The sequence below is a fragment of the Rhinatrema bivittatum genome, chromosome 1 (genome assembly GCF_901001135.1).
Source record: "Rhinatrema bivittatum chromosome 1, aRhiBiv1.1, whole genome shotgun sequence".
NCBI classification, from domain to species: Eukaryota; Metazoa; Chordata; class Amphibia; order Gymnophiona; family Rhinatrematidae; genus Rhinatrema; species Rhinatrema bivittatum.
The window spans coordinates 595,115,149-595,132,441 of NC_042615.1; the positions used below are offsets into that span (position 1 = coordinate 595,115,149).

Genomic DNA, 17,293 nt, shown 5'->3' on the forward strand with positions numbered 1-17,293 from the left:
AAGCAGCCTTTCAGTTGCACCATGGGTTGCCTGTTGCTTCAAGGTCCCTGTTCTCCACAATATCTGGAGATCCAGGTGCACTTCCAGATCTCCAAACTCCAGTTTTCCTGGGATAAAGACTCTGGTGGGGGATCACCAGATTAACAATTCTTATAGTTCTTTTCAGATGGTAATCCTTGGATCTTTCAGAATTTAAAATGAAAATTTTTAAAGTTTAAAATGAAAGGTTGAGGTAGCAAGGAAAAATAGAATAACCTCTCTCTTCTCCACTCTTGGGTAGGAAGGGTGACAGCAACCGTCCTCCTGACACAAAGTAAAAAAAAAACCCCCTAACCTTAAAAAAAAAAAAAAAAAAAAAAAAAAAGAGTCAGCTACTTAAAACCAGAATCAACACTGCTGATCCACTGAGTGCGAGAGGGAGCAGATTCTTCTTCATCCTAGTTCCTCCAAGAGACAGGGGACCCTTCCCTCTTTGAAATACCAGAGGAAAAGAAAAAGATACTAAAGTAATATCCAGAATTTTTCAAGGTATAAAAGGCGCTCTATCCAGGCTACTCCTCCAGCTAAGTGGCGGTTGTTGAATATCCATCTATGTTCAACAGCTGCCACTTATCTGGATAAGTCATTTACCAAAATGCATTATACGCAAATGTTTGGAAGGGGTGGGTTGAGGCCAGGCCAGGCCCTCAGTGTGCAACTATTTATCTTTCTATAGGAGGGCCATCTAATAGGCTGAGGTGAGGTGTTGGTTTAGGTGCCAGTTTCTCATGTAGAGTGAGATGTATGAATAACACAGTACACCCTGGTGACGATTTGATGGCATTTGGAGTGAGGAAAGTTTCACAAAGATGCCATTTTCTACTATGTTCTCTCACCCTAGCTTGATGGTATCCTGTTATAGAAGCCATCAAGCTGGAGCAGGTGTTAATTGCTGAGCGCTCCTTAAACCAGTATAGAAAAGCAGAAAAACTGCTTTTCCGTACTGCCTCCTACTTAAATTCGTTGCAATATTACGTAGGAGGAAAAGTGAAACTAAATAAAGTTAAAAAAAAAAAAAAAAAGAGAAAAAAAACCCAAACACAAAACACTGGCAGTCTGGTGCAGGAAACACACTCAAACAACAAGCGTTCTGTTTCCTGAACCCCCCGGCTGTATGGCATTTAGGAAAACAGACACCAATCGGGTTCGCATTAGCAAGGAGGCTCTAGGGGCGCGCAAGCAACCCTAGCACCTCCTTACTAACGCGACCCCCTAATTTAAATATTGCATGGCACCCCCCTTGGGGGTGCATTAAGAAAGCAGGTGCTGACTTCACCGCCCACTTTCTATGCATATTTATTGCATTGGCCCCTAAGTTCTTACTTAGCCAGCAAGAAGACTTTGAAAATTAATCCCTAAACCTTCACTTATAACAAGTGCCTTATAGTGTGCTCTTGTATATAAGGATGATGAACAAGGGTTGATTTTGCATCTATAAAGCACTGAGTTACTTGATAAAACCTCACTGTGACAAATCTTATTATTTGGGATTGCTACATTATGTCATAATAGAGAACGACCAGCCTAAGAGCTCATAGAATAGTGTGGCAGAAATCCAAAGATCAAGTGCATCCAGAAACATGGGTTTTGCTCATCTGTTGGTCAATGGGATGCCAAAATACCTTCAGTCATGAGGATTTCTGTTCTGTCAAAGCAGTCCTACGTACTTTCTTTCTGTTGTAAAGTATGCAGTAAAAAGGTATATTTTATTTATACTGATCAGCTGACGAGAACACAATACGATCATAGATCAGGTCACAGTGTCAGATTACATAGTGACAAACTTTTTCCATGTATTATTGAAGAGAGAACCCAAGTTAGCTCAATTAAATTATGAAATCAGTATAGGACAGTAAAACTATTTTTAAAATGTTTTCACAATAGCATGCACTTTTTTTATTACGTAAGAAAAACCACAAAGCAGAACTTAAACATGTTTGTCATCAGAACCTCAACATACATTTACATCTTTTTCAAACTAATTGCAGTGAGTTTCAAGTTTAAGTTAATAGAAGCCTCTGATAAAAATCACATATTATTCTGCTTGACTCTTTCATTCTGAGCCATCCTTACCATCTGAACTTTGCACCATTCTAATCCACAGGAATGCAAGAAAACGAATGGAAAGTGCAACTGGAAATTTTTATAACTGGTTAAAAAAAATCCTAAGGCATTATACCAGTATTTATAAACTAGTTGCCTGTTCGATCACGGGAGAGATACCTACCCAATGTTTGCACCAGTGCAAAATTTGCTCCTATTTTTCAACTGTTTTTTTCTCCTTTGAAAAGTACTGGGATATTTTCCTGAGAGAAATCTGAAATATTTTTCTATTGGAGCTAAACTGGTAGCTACTATACATTTATTCTAACATGTTGCTGAAGTGACAAGATCAGACTTAAAGACCCCCCCCCCCCCCCCATAATTAAGGTCCCAGATTTAGACAGATAGATCATATTTCAGTAGATGAACCGAGACAAAGAGAAAGGGTTAAGGGAAATTAAAAAAAAAAAAAAAAAAGGGTTGGAAGGAAAACTAGGCAATACATTCTCCCCATGAAAATATACATGGGCTTAAAAACGTATAGCTAGTGAAAAGAACATACCAAATCACAAAGCCATACCTTTGAAACATACAATAAAGTAAGTATTTTGTACTGCAAAACCAATACCTAACAAAATAAATAGGCAGATCCTATAGAGCAAATCTATTGGTTAATCCCTCACAGCAATAGCAATGGCTTTCCCTAGTCTTGCTGGCTAATAATCTTTTAGGGACTTTTCCTCTAAGAAAAAGTGTCCAAACTGCTAAAATCCCACTATGCTAACCACCTTGTTCGTGTCCTCCAGCAACACGTTCGACAGCTTGATTGTGCATTCAGTGAAAAAGTTACTTGTATGACTTTTTCAATCTGCTGGTTGTTAGTTTCACAGATTTCCCCCTTGTATTAGTACCATAGTCATTTATTTACCTGTTCCACGCTACTCATGATGTTTGGAAAAAAATGTGTGTCCTCTCAGCTATCTTTTCCGAGCTGAAGCGCACGGACCTGTGCAGGGGTGGCTTAAACATTAGGCAAACTAGGTGGTGACCTAGGGCAGCCGATTCTGGAGGGCAGTCACAGCAAAACACTAGTACAGTTCTGATATTGCAGATTTGTTATACAGGTTCCAAGTATCTTTTTTTTTTTTTTTTTGCAGGGTTTTGTGTCACTTCAAAAGTGTCCGATAAAGGATTTGGCATGAAGCACATGGAACAAAATAAAATGGGAAGAGAAACACACAAAAATCAGAAAGCTGACATCTGCCAGCACAACATCTAAGAGGTATGTTGCATAATTCACTTCCTTGGGATGGGAACGGTGTCAAATTGTGACATACTATCCTCTCAACCATCAGCCTGAAGGCAGGCTAGTTCATTCTTATAAATTCTGGAAAAGAAAACCATGGAAAATAAAGAGACACATTCATGAAGCAAACTGTTGGCTGCAATAGGGTATAATTAATATAAAATATATCTCCCCAACTGAACTTTCCATTTAGGTTCAATTAAGGTTGAATGTGTTAGCCATAATTATGTAATAGCAGATTGTCTCTGGCAAAAGCCATTGTACTTCTTATAATGGATATAATGTTGGATGACCATGTTCAGTACAGGCTCATGCTATATTGAATTTGCTTTAGAAAATTCTTCTTGCAAAAGATTGTCTTAATCTTTTTCTGCCCAGGAGGATGCTTTCACACTAAAAAAAAAAAAAAAAAAAAAAATAGCTTTAGGGCCAAACAGTTGGAACATACACCAGCAAAGTGCTGGGTCAATACTGAAGGAGGAGGAGGAGAATATTTATAAATTTTCCTTTTAAAAAAAAAAAAAAAAATCTACAAGAAAGTTCTTAGAAAAAAAATCCCGATGGCATGCATCAGTATTCTATATCTGGGAAACAGAAATGATTTTCCCCCTAAAATGACAAGTTCAGTATAAAACACAAAAACAAGGGGACAGGCCACCATTCCAAACTACTGCAATGTGCATTATGCACCTCAAAGCCCTGTGGCAAATCCAGATGTAATGCAGAGCCATGTCGTGTCAGAAACGTGTCACATTTCGCCCTGTGTGGTACTATAATCCGACCCCTAGAAAAAAAAAAAAGTGTGAGGGCATGGACTTCATTAGCAAGAGTGCAAATTCTCTGTCTAAACTACCATCTATTATTAACAAACAGTATTCTTTTCTTATACTATAGGTCACAGTCATTAGGTTACAAGCAAATCTGCCAAGTTATATTTTCTACCATGCAGCAAGCAGATGTGGTGTATACTGTAGATCAAACTTTTTTCACTAAATAAAATAAGCAAGCTTATTGGAAGCCAACTATAGACAATACCGTTCCAAATAAGACATGTTGCCTGTCATTTATTGTAAAGGAGAGAGGGATAGGCCAGTATGGACTTAGTTTGGGGTTACCAGTACACCTATGATTAATTCAATCTTAATTTAAGACCTAATTAAAAACAATAAAGTTGCTTTTACATAGTGGGGTTATTAAGGTGAACTTTGTTATTACCTGATACGCTCTGCTAGACCAGTCCTTGCACTTGAAATTTCCCTGCTCCTCAGCTATGAGGGACAGAAGGCACCGCCCCTTGAAGACCTCATTCTTGGCTACAAAGGAGGGAGGAGTGGCCTTAGGTCCTTGCCAGTAGTTTTCTGCCAGAGCAACCAGACAAGGACTCCCCTCTTTGTTTGATTACCTGGATCCCTCAAGGTTATTCTCTCTCCCAGGGGAGGGTGAATAAGGAGAGAAAGAGGAAGATCGAGCGAGCCAGATTATCCTAGACATGAAATGCTTGGGGCCTGGATTGGACTGGTCTCACAGCAATGCACTTAGGGAAGAGAAACCCAAATTATAGTTACAAAATGCAAGGTTCCACATTAGGAGTCACCACTCGAGAAAAGGATCTCAATGTCATCGCTGAAAATACGTTGAAATCTTCTGCTCAGTGTGCAGCAGCAGCCAAGAAAGCAACTTGAATGCTAGGGATTAGTAGGAAAGGAATGGAGAATAAAACAGAATGTCATAATGCCTCTATCGCTCCATGGTGTGACCTCATCTTGAGTATTGTGTTCAGTTCTGGTCACCACATCTCAAGATATAGAAGAATTAAAAAAGATATAGAAAAGGGCGACCAAGATGATAAAGGAGATAGAATAATTCCCCTATGAAAAAAGGCTAAAGAGATTAGGATTCTTCAGCTTGGAGAAGAACCAGCTGAGGGGAGATATCATAGAAGTCCATAAAATGAATGGAATGGAACAAGTAAACGTTAATCAGTGGTTTACTGTTTTGAAAAGTACAAAGACCAGGGGACACACAATGAAGTAACTGGGTAATACATTTAAAACTAAATAAGAGAAAATATTTTTTTACTCAACGCATAATTACGTTTTGGAATTCATTGCCAGAGGATGTGGAGAAAGCTATTAGTATATCTGTGTTTAAAAAAGGTTTGGACAAGTTCCTGGAGGAAAAGTCCATTAACAATTATTTAAGGGAGAGTTGCAGAAATCCACTGCTTATTCCACAAGACAGAACCCTCCAGATCTGTGAAGGCTGTAGCAGGGCTTCTGTGCTTGAATTTCCCCAATGGTGCAGGCTGTGGGGCCAGAGGAACAAAACCCCAAAAACAAAATACACTCCTTTCAAAAGAAATTACATCCAACCAAAGAAAACCTCCAAGCACACTACTCATGCTCAGACAGGGGTTTATATAGCCTGAGCTGGTCGTATAAGATATTAAAGGTCTTCTCACATTAACTAGAGAAATTTTAGTGGAGCAAAATTAAACGTCAGATATATTTTTGTGTAGAGTATTTCTTATATTGCAATTTTTTGTGGTTGCTATAGTTATACAAATTTTAAGATTAAAAAAAGAAGGCTGTGGTGAGAAGGCCTAATAGATATATGGAGATGCTTTTCTGCCAGATACAACGAAGATAAGACACTCTTTTTTACTGTTGCCATGATACGGCAGAGAGCTTCCATTCTGAAGTGGGGTATCCGTAAACACTTGTTGATCCCTTTTAAGTCCAGGACAGGATGAGAAGTGCCATACTTCTTTGGGAATACAAAAGAGAGCGTGTTCCCTGTCTCCTTTCCTAGGGAGGGTCAGAGACTATAGCTTCTAGGTCCCATAACTTTAGAAAGGTAGCTCTTATTGCCTCCTTTTTGATTTGAGCTATGCATGGGGAGGTCATAAAGATATTTGATATCGGGGAGATCCACGCTAGCACATATTCCCTTAAAATTATGTCAAAGACTCACTGGTCTGTAGTAATCCAGGTTCACTCTGCGTAATACTGTGCCAGACATCCGCCTACTGGCAGTAACACCAGAGGTATCCACTGAATATTATTGTGGAGTGGCTGCAGATAGGTCTACCCTTGGCTTTTGGCCCCTCCAAAAGAATGGGCTTTACCCTGCACCATGCGGGGATGCCTGATTATAAAAGATTGCCCTTACGTAGGCACTTGAGATGTCTCAGACCCTGGGTTCTATCCTCTGGGAGCCTTTGGAGCTTAGATTGCCCCTCCAAATCCTTCACTAATGTCTGTAAATCCTCCCCAAACAGTAATCTCCCTCTAAAAGGGAAGTTTACAGAGATGAGACTTGGACGCAGAGTCTGCTGCCTGTTTTGCAGCCAGAGAAAGTTTTCTGGTTGCCGCCTTGAAAGCAACGTATCTAGAGGTTAACCTAATTAGGTCACAGAACCTGGAGTTGGGTGTTGCCTTTTTGGCAAACACATAGTTTCTTGACTCTTAGGCATCTGCTATATCCAGCACAAAACTGCCCAAGCTAGATATCCTTCTCATACTGAAGCCTGAATTGCCATGGCCCCCCATGGATAAAAGCTGATTTAGAATTAACCCAATCTTCTTGTCTTGAAGTTCATTCAATCAGCACCATCCATTTTAGGGCTTTGTGTAATGGTTCCTTAAAGGTTTCTTTATTCCCCGAATGATAGAAGACCCTTCGGAAGGAGATCCTTACTTTAGAGCCTGGTATCTTTGGGGCCACCTGTACAGGGGCGGTTTATAAAGCAGGGTGAGGCAGCCGCTTCAGGCAGCACAATTTGTAAGCGGCAAAAACTGCCCCTGCTAAAAACAAATGTCCCGTGGGCCTCCAGTGGATAGTCCTGGGGGAATTCTGCTCTATTGCGTTTAACAGAATTTGCGGAGAATTCCCCCGAATATGGCAAAGATGGAGAAGACCCCGGCATGCGCACATCCTGCTCACGTTGGCAGGTAACAGACCCAGTTATCCACACATTCTCTAAACTAGTTCAGATATAGATGGAGTACAACGTAGAACCTCTCAAAATCATAGAAATTTGACAGCCCAAGAAACTGTGCATTACAGGATTTAAAAGAAGATCCAGCCATAATTGTAAAGGCAGCAGACAGAGGAGCTGTCGTAGTGACGGATAAATCAAAGTATAGAGAGGAAGCTTTACGACAACTCTCAGATCAAAAATTTTATAAAAAGATTGGAGGTAGATCCCACAAGAGTTAAAAAAGCGTATTGATGTGCTGTTGGAGGAAACTCTGATTAATGAGAGGATTACAACAAAAGAGTTTTGGTTTCTGAAGGTGGATTATCCAATAGTTCCAGTATTTTATCATTTACCTAAAGTGCACAAAAATCTAGAAAATCCGCCAGGACGTCCAATAATCTTATCAAGAGGCTCATTGCTAAAACAGTTATCCCAATACGTTGATGTATTTTTGAGGCCACTGGTCCCCAGATTGCCATCTTACATACGAGATTCAGGAGAATTGATTAAGACTCTTCAAGACATAAATGTTTCTTTATCTGGAGTTTTAGTGACAATAGATATTGTATCACTGTACACAAATATACCGCAAGATGCAGCCTTAAGTGTGATCAATGATCACTTAATGATCGGAGGCATTGGTTCATGGACTCCAGTTAAATTTATAATTGAGCTAGCTATACTAGCTCTGAAAGAAAAATGTCTTCTTGTTTGATGAGGCTTTTTTTTCAGCAAATAAGCATAGCAATGGTAGCCACAGTGGCACCTAGTGTGGCCAGTTCGAACAAAAATGGGTTAGTAATTCACCATATGAGTAATATATTTTGTTTTGGCATAGATTCATAGATGATATTTTCATCATGTGGACTTGAAGTAGTGAACTGTTTAAACAATTTATGGCCTGGTTAATTCATGTGACCCTGCCTTCAGTTTACATACAATTATGGTGATACCACAATGCCTTTTCTAGACATACAGATCTCTATAAGAACCAATGAATCTTTCTTTACGATATTTCAAAAACCAGATCGTAATACATTGTTGAATTACACAAATTGTCATCCACAGAATTTGAGGGATAGTATCCCTTTTGGGCAATTTTTATGCCTAAGAAGATTATGTTCAACTGTACAGGAATATAAGGAGAGAGCAGGGGACAAGAGTCAAAGATTTGTTCAGAGAGGCTATCCAATGAAGAGAGCCTGATGGAACAACACAGATCTCTTTCTAAACACCAAAAAGAAAGAACATTAAACGCTTGACTTGCATTTTGCCATATTCCCCAGCAATACAGGGGATAATTTATTTATTTATTGCTTTTATATACAGACACTCAATCTCAATTGAGATATCACACCGGTATAAGACGCTACTGGCAAGTGTTACAATTGTACCCGGTATTTAAGGACCAACCGCTAATAGCATTTCAGCGAGGGAGTAATACAGAAGGTGGATTAAGGGGAGATGATCAAGTGGGCCACTTTCCATGCAATTCTTGCTCTGTGTGCGCACAAGCACACTAACAGCAATTTACCTCTGGACAAATTAAGAAGATATAAAGCTATAGTGAGGACAACATATCTTTCAAGCAAACTTGTGTATGTAGTGTGGTGTCACTGTAATTTGTTATATATAGGGAAGACAATGAGAAAATTAAAAACTCGTCTAAGCACAAAAGCGCTCTAAATTGTAAAAAAAAAAAAAAAAAAAAAAGAGGCATGGTACAACATTGTTTAAACAATGGACATGATTTTGTAGATCTGAAAAGCACAGTATTGAAGTATTAAGTATTAAGTATTAAGCTGTAATGCGAGGGGTGGAAATGTTAATCAAAGGCTGTTACAGAAGGAACAACGATGGATCTTTAAATTGGATACGGTACACCCCCGCAGGATTGAACAAAGAAGTGGATTGGTCAGTTTTCATGTGAAGGAGGAAATCGGATTGGCTAGGAGTAAAGTAAGAGTCTGCTTATAAAAACGTGCACTTCCGTTTGTGGGAAATCATTTTTTAAATGGCAGTCATTTTTTGTAAGCTGCGGAGAGGAGCCTAGTTGGGCCGGTTAAGAAAGAGTAAGTCCCTCTGGTGAGCGATTTGTTGGATGAAAAAGAAAAATGTTTTAAATGATGTGTAATTGATGTGTTCTGTGTTTAGAACAAACTGAGTGCCCTGAAGAAGGTGTGGTAAAATGCCAAAACATTGTCAATGTCGGGCGCAGCAAAGTGGGAGCACTGCAGGGGATAAGACGGTTCAGAATGAAGTAAAAGTAAAGCAACATAAAGATAAGTTTAAATAATAATGGGGGAAGTAGGTTCACAAAGTAAAAATTAAAAATAAGGTTATGTTAAAAACAAACAAACAAACAAAAAAAACCAACCCAAACAAACCAAATATTTTATGGGAAATAGTAAATGTGACACCTAGTGCTTCTGCATGATACTGGTTGAAGACCATTGTGGGCAAGAGCCTGGAGTTTGTATTTAAAAGAGCACTTTCAATTCTGATACTAATTCCCTAAAAAATAAAAAAAAATAAAAACATACATTTTATTTTTAAAGAATCACAATCCTAAAAGGTTTTTTTTTTGAAGATTGTTGCTCATGTTTGTGTGTTTTTTAGTATTACTTAAAGACTGTCATGTGTATTGGGTTATTTTGACCAATATAAAGTATGAGGAATTTTGCAGGCCTGGGGAAGGAGGAAGCTCCTATGGCTAAACAGAATCAAGGCGAGAAGAGACAGCGAGAGTGCATGTGCGTATGGAAGAGGGAGAGAAGTGAAGGAGTATGGGTGTTTGTGGAAATTGGGGGGAGGGCGCCATCTCATCCCTTGCCTCAGGCAGCCGCTTGCCTTGAGCCGCCCCCTGCACATTAGTAATGAGGGATGAAAGCTTCTTCTTTTGAAACAGCCTCATTATTGTTGAGTCCTGCTCTTCTGAAGAACACTATACCTCTTCCTGGGAAGCTCTGCTTCATCTGGTGACCAAAGCTCTTTCCCTGGAGTCTGGGGTAACTGTTAGGGTTGGCAATGTTTTGGCCATAAGGGAGCCCCACAATTGTTTAGAGTCCATGGCTCTCTCTATCCACTCACACCTGGCCTGGAGATCTTGAACCGGAAGTGGAGCCAGGCTTCTGCATAGAACCGAAAGCCTGGTGCATAAACAGCGTAAATTCCAGAGAAAAACCTGTGGGATAGGCTCTTTTCAGAGGACCAGTCCAGGGTACATCAATTTTGCTGGGCACTGCTCTCCCTTCTCCACACCCCCCTGTTCGACAGAGGCTGTATTCATCACCTCTGGGGGAACGCGTGTGCTCCCCTCCCAATTTTCTTTATTTCTCCTGCACAGTCCTGTGAGTAACAAAAGTAGGGGGGGGGGGGGCAGAGAAAAAAAAAAAGAGAACCTCAGGGTCTTCCTCCCCTCCATAGGGACAGGTCCACAGGGGAAAGCAGTCCCACAAAACTGTTGCCCCAGGAGCCATAAAGCTGTACCAGGCCAGGGCACACCCTAGTTCTAGGAGGTACTGAAAAGTCCATCTACACGAGACAGACAGACTACTGGTAAGGGCCTAAAGCCACTCTCTCCTTACAGCCGATAACGAGATCATGAAGGGAATGTGCCCTCTCTATCCAGCAGCCAAGGAGCAGGGAAATCCCAAATATAATGACTGGTCTAGCAGGAAAAGGAATATTTCTTTTAAAAGGGAAAATTCAGATGTCGGCCTATTTTTATTATGGAACTCTATTACTTTTTGCATGCACCCTGCTCTCTCACCCCCCCCCCCCCAAAAAAAAAAAATAAAAAAATTAAGAACATGGCCTCTGATAAAAGTAGAGAAAGAATCACCAGTCAATGTGCCTGAGGGCTTCGTCTTGGGACCTCTTCTCTTTACCCCTGTTCCCTTGAAGCTCTGATCACCTCCCATTTTTTTTAAAATGTATATATTTACTAGGGATGTGAATCGTTTTCCATATCGTCTTAACGATAGAAATCGTGTGGCAGGGCAAGAAAATCGTCTTAGGCACGATTTTTTAGTTAAAAAATCGTTAAAAATCGTTTTTTCCGATTAGTGCGCACTAACTGGGAGTTAGTGCGCACTAACTGGCAGTTAGTGCGCACTAACTGAAAATGATACAATTTGACACTTTTCAGGTCAGTTAAGGTCAGTTTAGGAATGAATATGTATTCCTATTGGCTGCCCTCTTATTTATTCATGTTACCAAGTTTCCTACTGACAGTATATGGGGGATGGGAAATGGAAACAGTTGGTAGCTTGACAAAACAAGTAATGTGATCAGTCAATGTGACTAGAACTTGTGCCCTAACCCTGATACCAGGGGTATTGTGATCTTCCTGCACACAGTGCCCTATCCCTATTAATACCAGGAGTGTTGTGATCTTCCTGCACACAGTGCCCTATCCCTAATACCAGGGGTGTTGTGATCTTCCTGCACACAGTGCCCTATTCCTGATACTGGGGGTGTTGTGATCTTCCTGCACACAGTGCCCTATTCCTGATACCGGGGGTGTTGTGATCTTCTTGCACACATCCCGATATCAGGGATAGGGCACTGCATGCAGGAAGATCACAACACTCCTGGTATTAATAGGGATAGGGCACTGCATGCAGGAAGATCACAACACTCCTGGTATTAATAGGGATAGGGCACTGCATGCAGGAAGATCACAACACCCCTGGTATCAGGGATAGGGCACTGTGTGCAGGAAGATCACAATACCCCGGAGGAGTGAGGGTCAGGCAGCTCCCCCCTGTCTGTGAAGCCAGCCTCTCACTAGTAATGCAGGGAGGGAGCTGTCTCAGACTTCACCATCCTCCCCCCCCCCCTCACCCACACACCATTCACTAACTGGGACATGGGGGAAGTCAGGAGTGAGGGTCAGGCAGCTCCCCCCTGTCTGTGAAGCCAGCCTCTCACTAGTAATGCAGGGAGGGAGCTGTCTCAGACTTCACCATCCTCCCCCCCCCCTCACCCACACACCATTCACTAGCTGGGACATGGGGGAAGTCAGGAGTGAGGGTCAGGCAGCTCCCCCTGTCTGTGAAGCCAGCCTCTCACTAGTAATGCAGGGAGGGAGCTGTCTCAGACTTCACCATCCTCCCCCCCCCCTCACCCACACACCATTCACTAGCTGGGACATGGGGGAAGTCAGGAGTGAGGGTCAGGCAGCTCCCCCCTGTCTGTGAAGCCAGCCTCTCACTAGTAATGCAGGGAGGGAGCTGTCTCAGACTTCACCATCCACCCCCCCCCCCTCACCCACACACCATTCACTAGCTGGGACATGGGGGAAGTCAGGAGTGAGGGTCAGGCAGCTCCCCCCTGTCTGTGAAGCCAGCCTCTCACTAGTAATGCAGGGAGGGAGCTGTCTCAGACTTCACCATCCTCCTCCCCCCCCCCCTCACCCACACACCATTCACTAGCTGGGACATGGGGGAAGTCAGGAGTGAGGGTCAGGCAGCTCCCCCCTGTCTGTGAAGCCAGCCTCTCACTAGTAATGCAGGGAGGGAGCTGTCTCAGACTTCACCATCCTCCCCCCCCCCCCTCTCACCCACACACCATTCACTAGCTGGGACATGGGGGAAGTCAGGAGTGAGGGTCAGGCAGCTCCCCCCTGTCTGTGAAGCCAGCCTCTCACTAGTAATGCAGGGAGGGAGCTGTCTCAGACTGGTATCAGGGTTAGGGCACTGTGTGCAGGAAGATCACAACACTCCTGGTATTAATAGGGATAGGGCACTGTAAGAGATGACTGTAGTAGATTGAATAAAGATCTGATGTTTCTGCTCTCCTCACACCAAACAAAAACAACACACAAGCAGAGAAGCCCTTCTTACAAAGCTGAGCTAGTGAGTTAAGTAGGAGGAAAAGTAAACATACTGGTGCCAGTGTGGCTACTTAAAAAATACACTTACCAACAATCAATTACATATATTTGAACTGTGTACAGTTCCAGCCAGGACCACCTTTCTAAAATGCACAGTGATTGGCAAATTCAACATGCACTAGCATTTCAGGTGCCTGCTAACAAAAATAATAAACAAACAAGTTCTAGTCACGTGAGTGCTGATCATTACATTACTTTTTTTGTCAAGCTTCCAACTGTTTCCATTTCACATCCTCCCAACCATATTGGTAACATCAATAGATAAGAGCACAGCCAGCCAATAGGAATACATACATACATATTCATTCCTAAGTGACCTTTACTGACCTGGGAAGTGTGAACACTTTGTTTCATTTTCTGTTGGTGTTCGTTAGTTTCCAGTTCCATTTCCCATCCCCCCAACCATCACCTCAGTGGTAACCTTGGTAACATCAATAGATAAGAGGGCAGCCAGCCAATAGGAACACATATTCATTCCTAACTGACCTTCAGTGACCTGGAAAGTGTTTATTTGTATCATTTTCAGTTAGTGCGCACTAACGGGGAGTTAGTGCGCACTAACGGGGAGTTAGTGCGCACTAACGGGGAGTTAGTGCGCACTAACGGGGAGTTAGTGCGCACTAACGGGGAGTTAGTGCGCACTAACGGGGGGGTAGTGCGCACTAACGGGGAGTTAGTGCGCACTAACGGGGAGTTAGTGCGCACTAAACGGGGAGTTAGTGCGCACTAACGGGGAGTTAGTGCGCACTAACGGGGAGTTAGTGCGCACTAACGGGGAGTTAGTGCGCACTAACACGATTTAACGATTTTTAACGATAAATCTTTAGAATTTCTATTGTATCGTGTTCTATAACGATTTAAGACGATATAAACATTATCGGACGATAATTTTAATCGTTGAAAAACGATTCACATCCCTAATATTTACTGTATATTCTGCTTATAGTAATGAAATTATGCTACGCGGATATTTATGCTGATTCACAGATCTATTTCTACATCAGAAATTTCACCAAGAATCTAGTCCCAAATTGCAGCCTGCTTGTCTGACATCGCCACTTGGATGTCCCAGCGCCACCTTAACTTTGTTTCTCTTTTCCTCCAAACCCACTTCCCCTCTTCTGTGGATGGCACTCATCCTTCCCATCTCCTTGGCTTAGAACAGCGAGATCGTTGAAGCTTCTATCCTTTATAAACATCCAACATGCTAAGCATTTAATTTCTTACTATAATATTGCTAAAATCCATCTTTTCCTTTCTGAATAAGCTATCAAAAACTCATCTACTCTTACCACTTCCTACTTAGACTACTGCAACTTGCTCATTATGGGTCTCCCATCGGACAATCTTGTGCCAGTATAATTCAAAGTATGGCTGCACAGCTCTGTCTTCTTTCACCACCATCAAGCCCATACAAACCCTCTTCTCAAATCACTACATTGGCTCCCCATCTACTTCTGAATTTGGTTTAAGCTTCTTATTCATCTACAAATGCATTCACTCGGCAGCTCTTTATTACTTACCTTCTCTCTCTCTCTGCCCTCTCTCTTGTGAACTCCATTCATCAAGAAAGACACTTATCTCTGCTTTTTTCCTCCACTGCCAATCTTAGCTTTTCAATTTCCACCTTGCTGTACTACATACCTAGAATAGACTTCCTGAGTTGGTGTCATGCTCCCTCAGACCATATTCAAATCCAATCTAAAAGACTCACCTTTTGGAGGCTGCTTTCAAATCTTAACCAATCTCCTATAATAAATGCATTTCTCCTAGACTCATGTTTGTCATGCTCGCCACTCCCTGAAACGAACTGAGGGGGGGGGGGGGGGAGAAGTCTCTATCCTTCTCCGAAGAGTTGAGGACAAACTTCCAGCGTTAGCTGTGATAACAAGTATGGCGCCTTTCTTAGTCTTCCCCATAGAGCAGAAACTTGGAAAGAGGCACGCCCAGCAATGTCGTCTAGCAACACACAGGGCCAGATCTCTGAGGTCAGCCCAACATCTCACCTCCATTCAGCACCAGGCTCCCCTCAAGACAGGATCTTAATTTTCCAGTTTTTCTTTTTGAGAGGAAAGGTGTTCCAGGAACTTGTTTCTTCAGCGTGCTTATTCATAAAAGCCCAAGAAATGCCATATCGGGTCAGACCATGGTCCATCACACCCAGCATCCCGCCGCCCAACAATGGCCGGTCTACAATTACCCAGCAGAGCCCTTGAAGTAGATCTAATTCTAGCTACTCACTCCCTAGGATAGCAACAGCTTTCTTTAGTCTACCTGGCTAATGCTTTGTGGACTTTTCCTCCAGGAACTTATCCGAATCCCAAACGCTGCTATGCTAGTCACCTTGAGCACATCCTTTGGCAACAGATTCCATGGTTTCATTGTACGGCAAATGAAAAACACTTATGATTTGTTTTGAATCTGCTGGTTGTTGGTTTCATGTAGTATCCCCTTGTTTTAGCATTATTTGAAAAGATAAAGAAATCGTCCTTTATAAAATGAGTGGGGTGGAACAGATAAATAAACTCATGTCCTCTAAGCAGGCTCTTTTCCAAGATGAAGAGACCTAACCTGCATAGCCTCTTACTATTGGGAGCCATTCCATTCCCTTTGTCATCTTTGTTGCCCTAATCCACACCTTTTCTAGTTCCACTAGTTTTTTGTTTTGTTTTTTTTGAGATGGGCAACCAGAACAGAACACAATCCAGCTGTACCATGGACTGATGCAGAGAGAATAATGATGATATTGTCAGTTTTATTCTCCATTCCTTTTCGGATCAATCCTAACAAGCTATAGGGTGAATTTTAAAAGCTCAGTGCGGACCTAAGCTGGGAGATACTTGTAGAAGTCAGACCAGTGCGTGCTGCACAGATTTTAAAATGCGCCTGCAGACTCAGCCCAAATTTCTTTTTTCCAAAAAAAAAAAAGGGGTGAAATGTGGGCATTATCTGTGCATTCCAGGATTTGTGAATGAAACCAGCATATACATACTTAGGTGCAAAAGCACATGCCGGGGTCCCCTACCAGGTAACTTTACTTCCGTTATGGGTGGCGTGTAAGTCCTAAATCAAAACAAAAAAAAAAAGCTAGAGTAAAAAGGGAGGTTAATTACTTAGGGGAGTTAAGAAGTCTTACCCTTTACTTGGAGGAACTGGGAAAACTGGTAATTGCATCTACGCTTGTGTCTACTAAAATCCTCCCACTTACGCAGTAGAGGCAGGATTTGCGCGCACATGCGTGCTTCTTTATAGAAATGTGCGCGCACATGGAGATGCATACCGGCTATTTTATACCATGTGTGCATATACGCATGTATGTTATAGAATGGCTACGTCTTTTGGCATGAGCCGGCATACATATGTACATGTGCGTCTGCGTGCCGGTATCAAAGTTACTGTGTATTTGATTAGATGAAGCACAGAGCTATAGGTTTCAAGGTATTGTCCACAAGGTCTCCAATATCCTTTCCCTAGGTGGTGACTCCCAATACAGAAACCAGGATTGTGCACCTGTAGTTGGGATTATTTTTCCCCTATGTGCATTACTTTGCATTTTTCCACATGAAACTTCATTTGCCATTGCCCTTCAGTTGCCTGGTCTCCTAGTCTCATAAGGTGCTTCTGCAGTTCCTCACTGTCCACTGCTGTTTTAAACAACTTTGAATAACTGCATGTCATCTGCAAATTTGATCACCTTTTTCTAGATCATTTATGAAGGATTTTAAACAGAACAGGTCCCATTACTGATCCTTGGTACTCCAATAACGAACTGTTTCCATTTGGAAGGCTGACCATTTAGGCCTACCATCTGTTTCCCAATCTACAATAAGACAGTACCTCCTATCCAATCCCAAGAAATTATTAAATCATATCTCCCCTTTCATGGGGTACTTTGCCAAAATGACTTCTGAAAATCCAAATATACTATATCACCTGGCTCATTTTTACCTACATGTTTATTTACACCTTAAAAAAAAAAATCTAAAGAGATTAGTAAGGCAAGGCCTCTCTTTGCTAAAATTAT

At 41.8% G+C, this 17,293-nt stretch overlaps 1 protein-coding gene across 4 annotated transcripts in view; it reads right to left on the reverse strand.

Moving 5' to 3' along the window:
- The window catches only part of GRAMD2B (GRAM domain containing 2B), a 185,041-nt gene that overhangs the window by 73,695 nt on the left and 94,053 nt on the right, over positions 1-17,293 (reverse strand). The window contains exon 2 of one of the 4 annotated variants that reach the window (XM_029619473.1): positions 4,079-4,172. The exons of the other annotated variants lie outside the window; for them this stretch is intronic. Within the exon in view, the coding sequence (XP_029475333.1) occupies positions 4,079-4,119 (41 nt within the window). The 5' untranslated portion in view covers positions 4,120-4,172. The remainder of the gene's footprint in view (positions 1-4,078; positions 4,173-17,293) is intronic. 4 annotated transcript variants of the gene reach the window in all.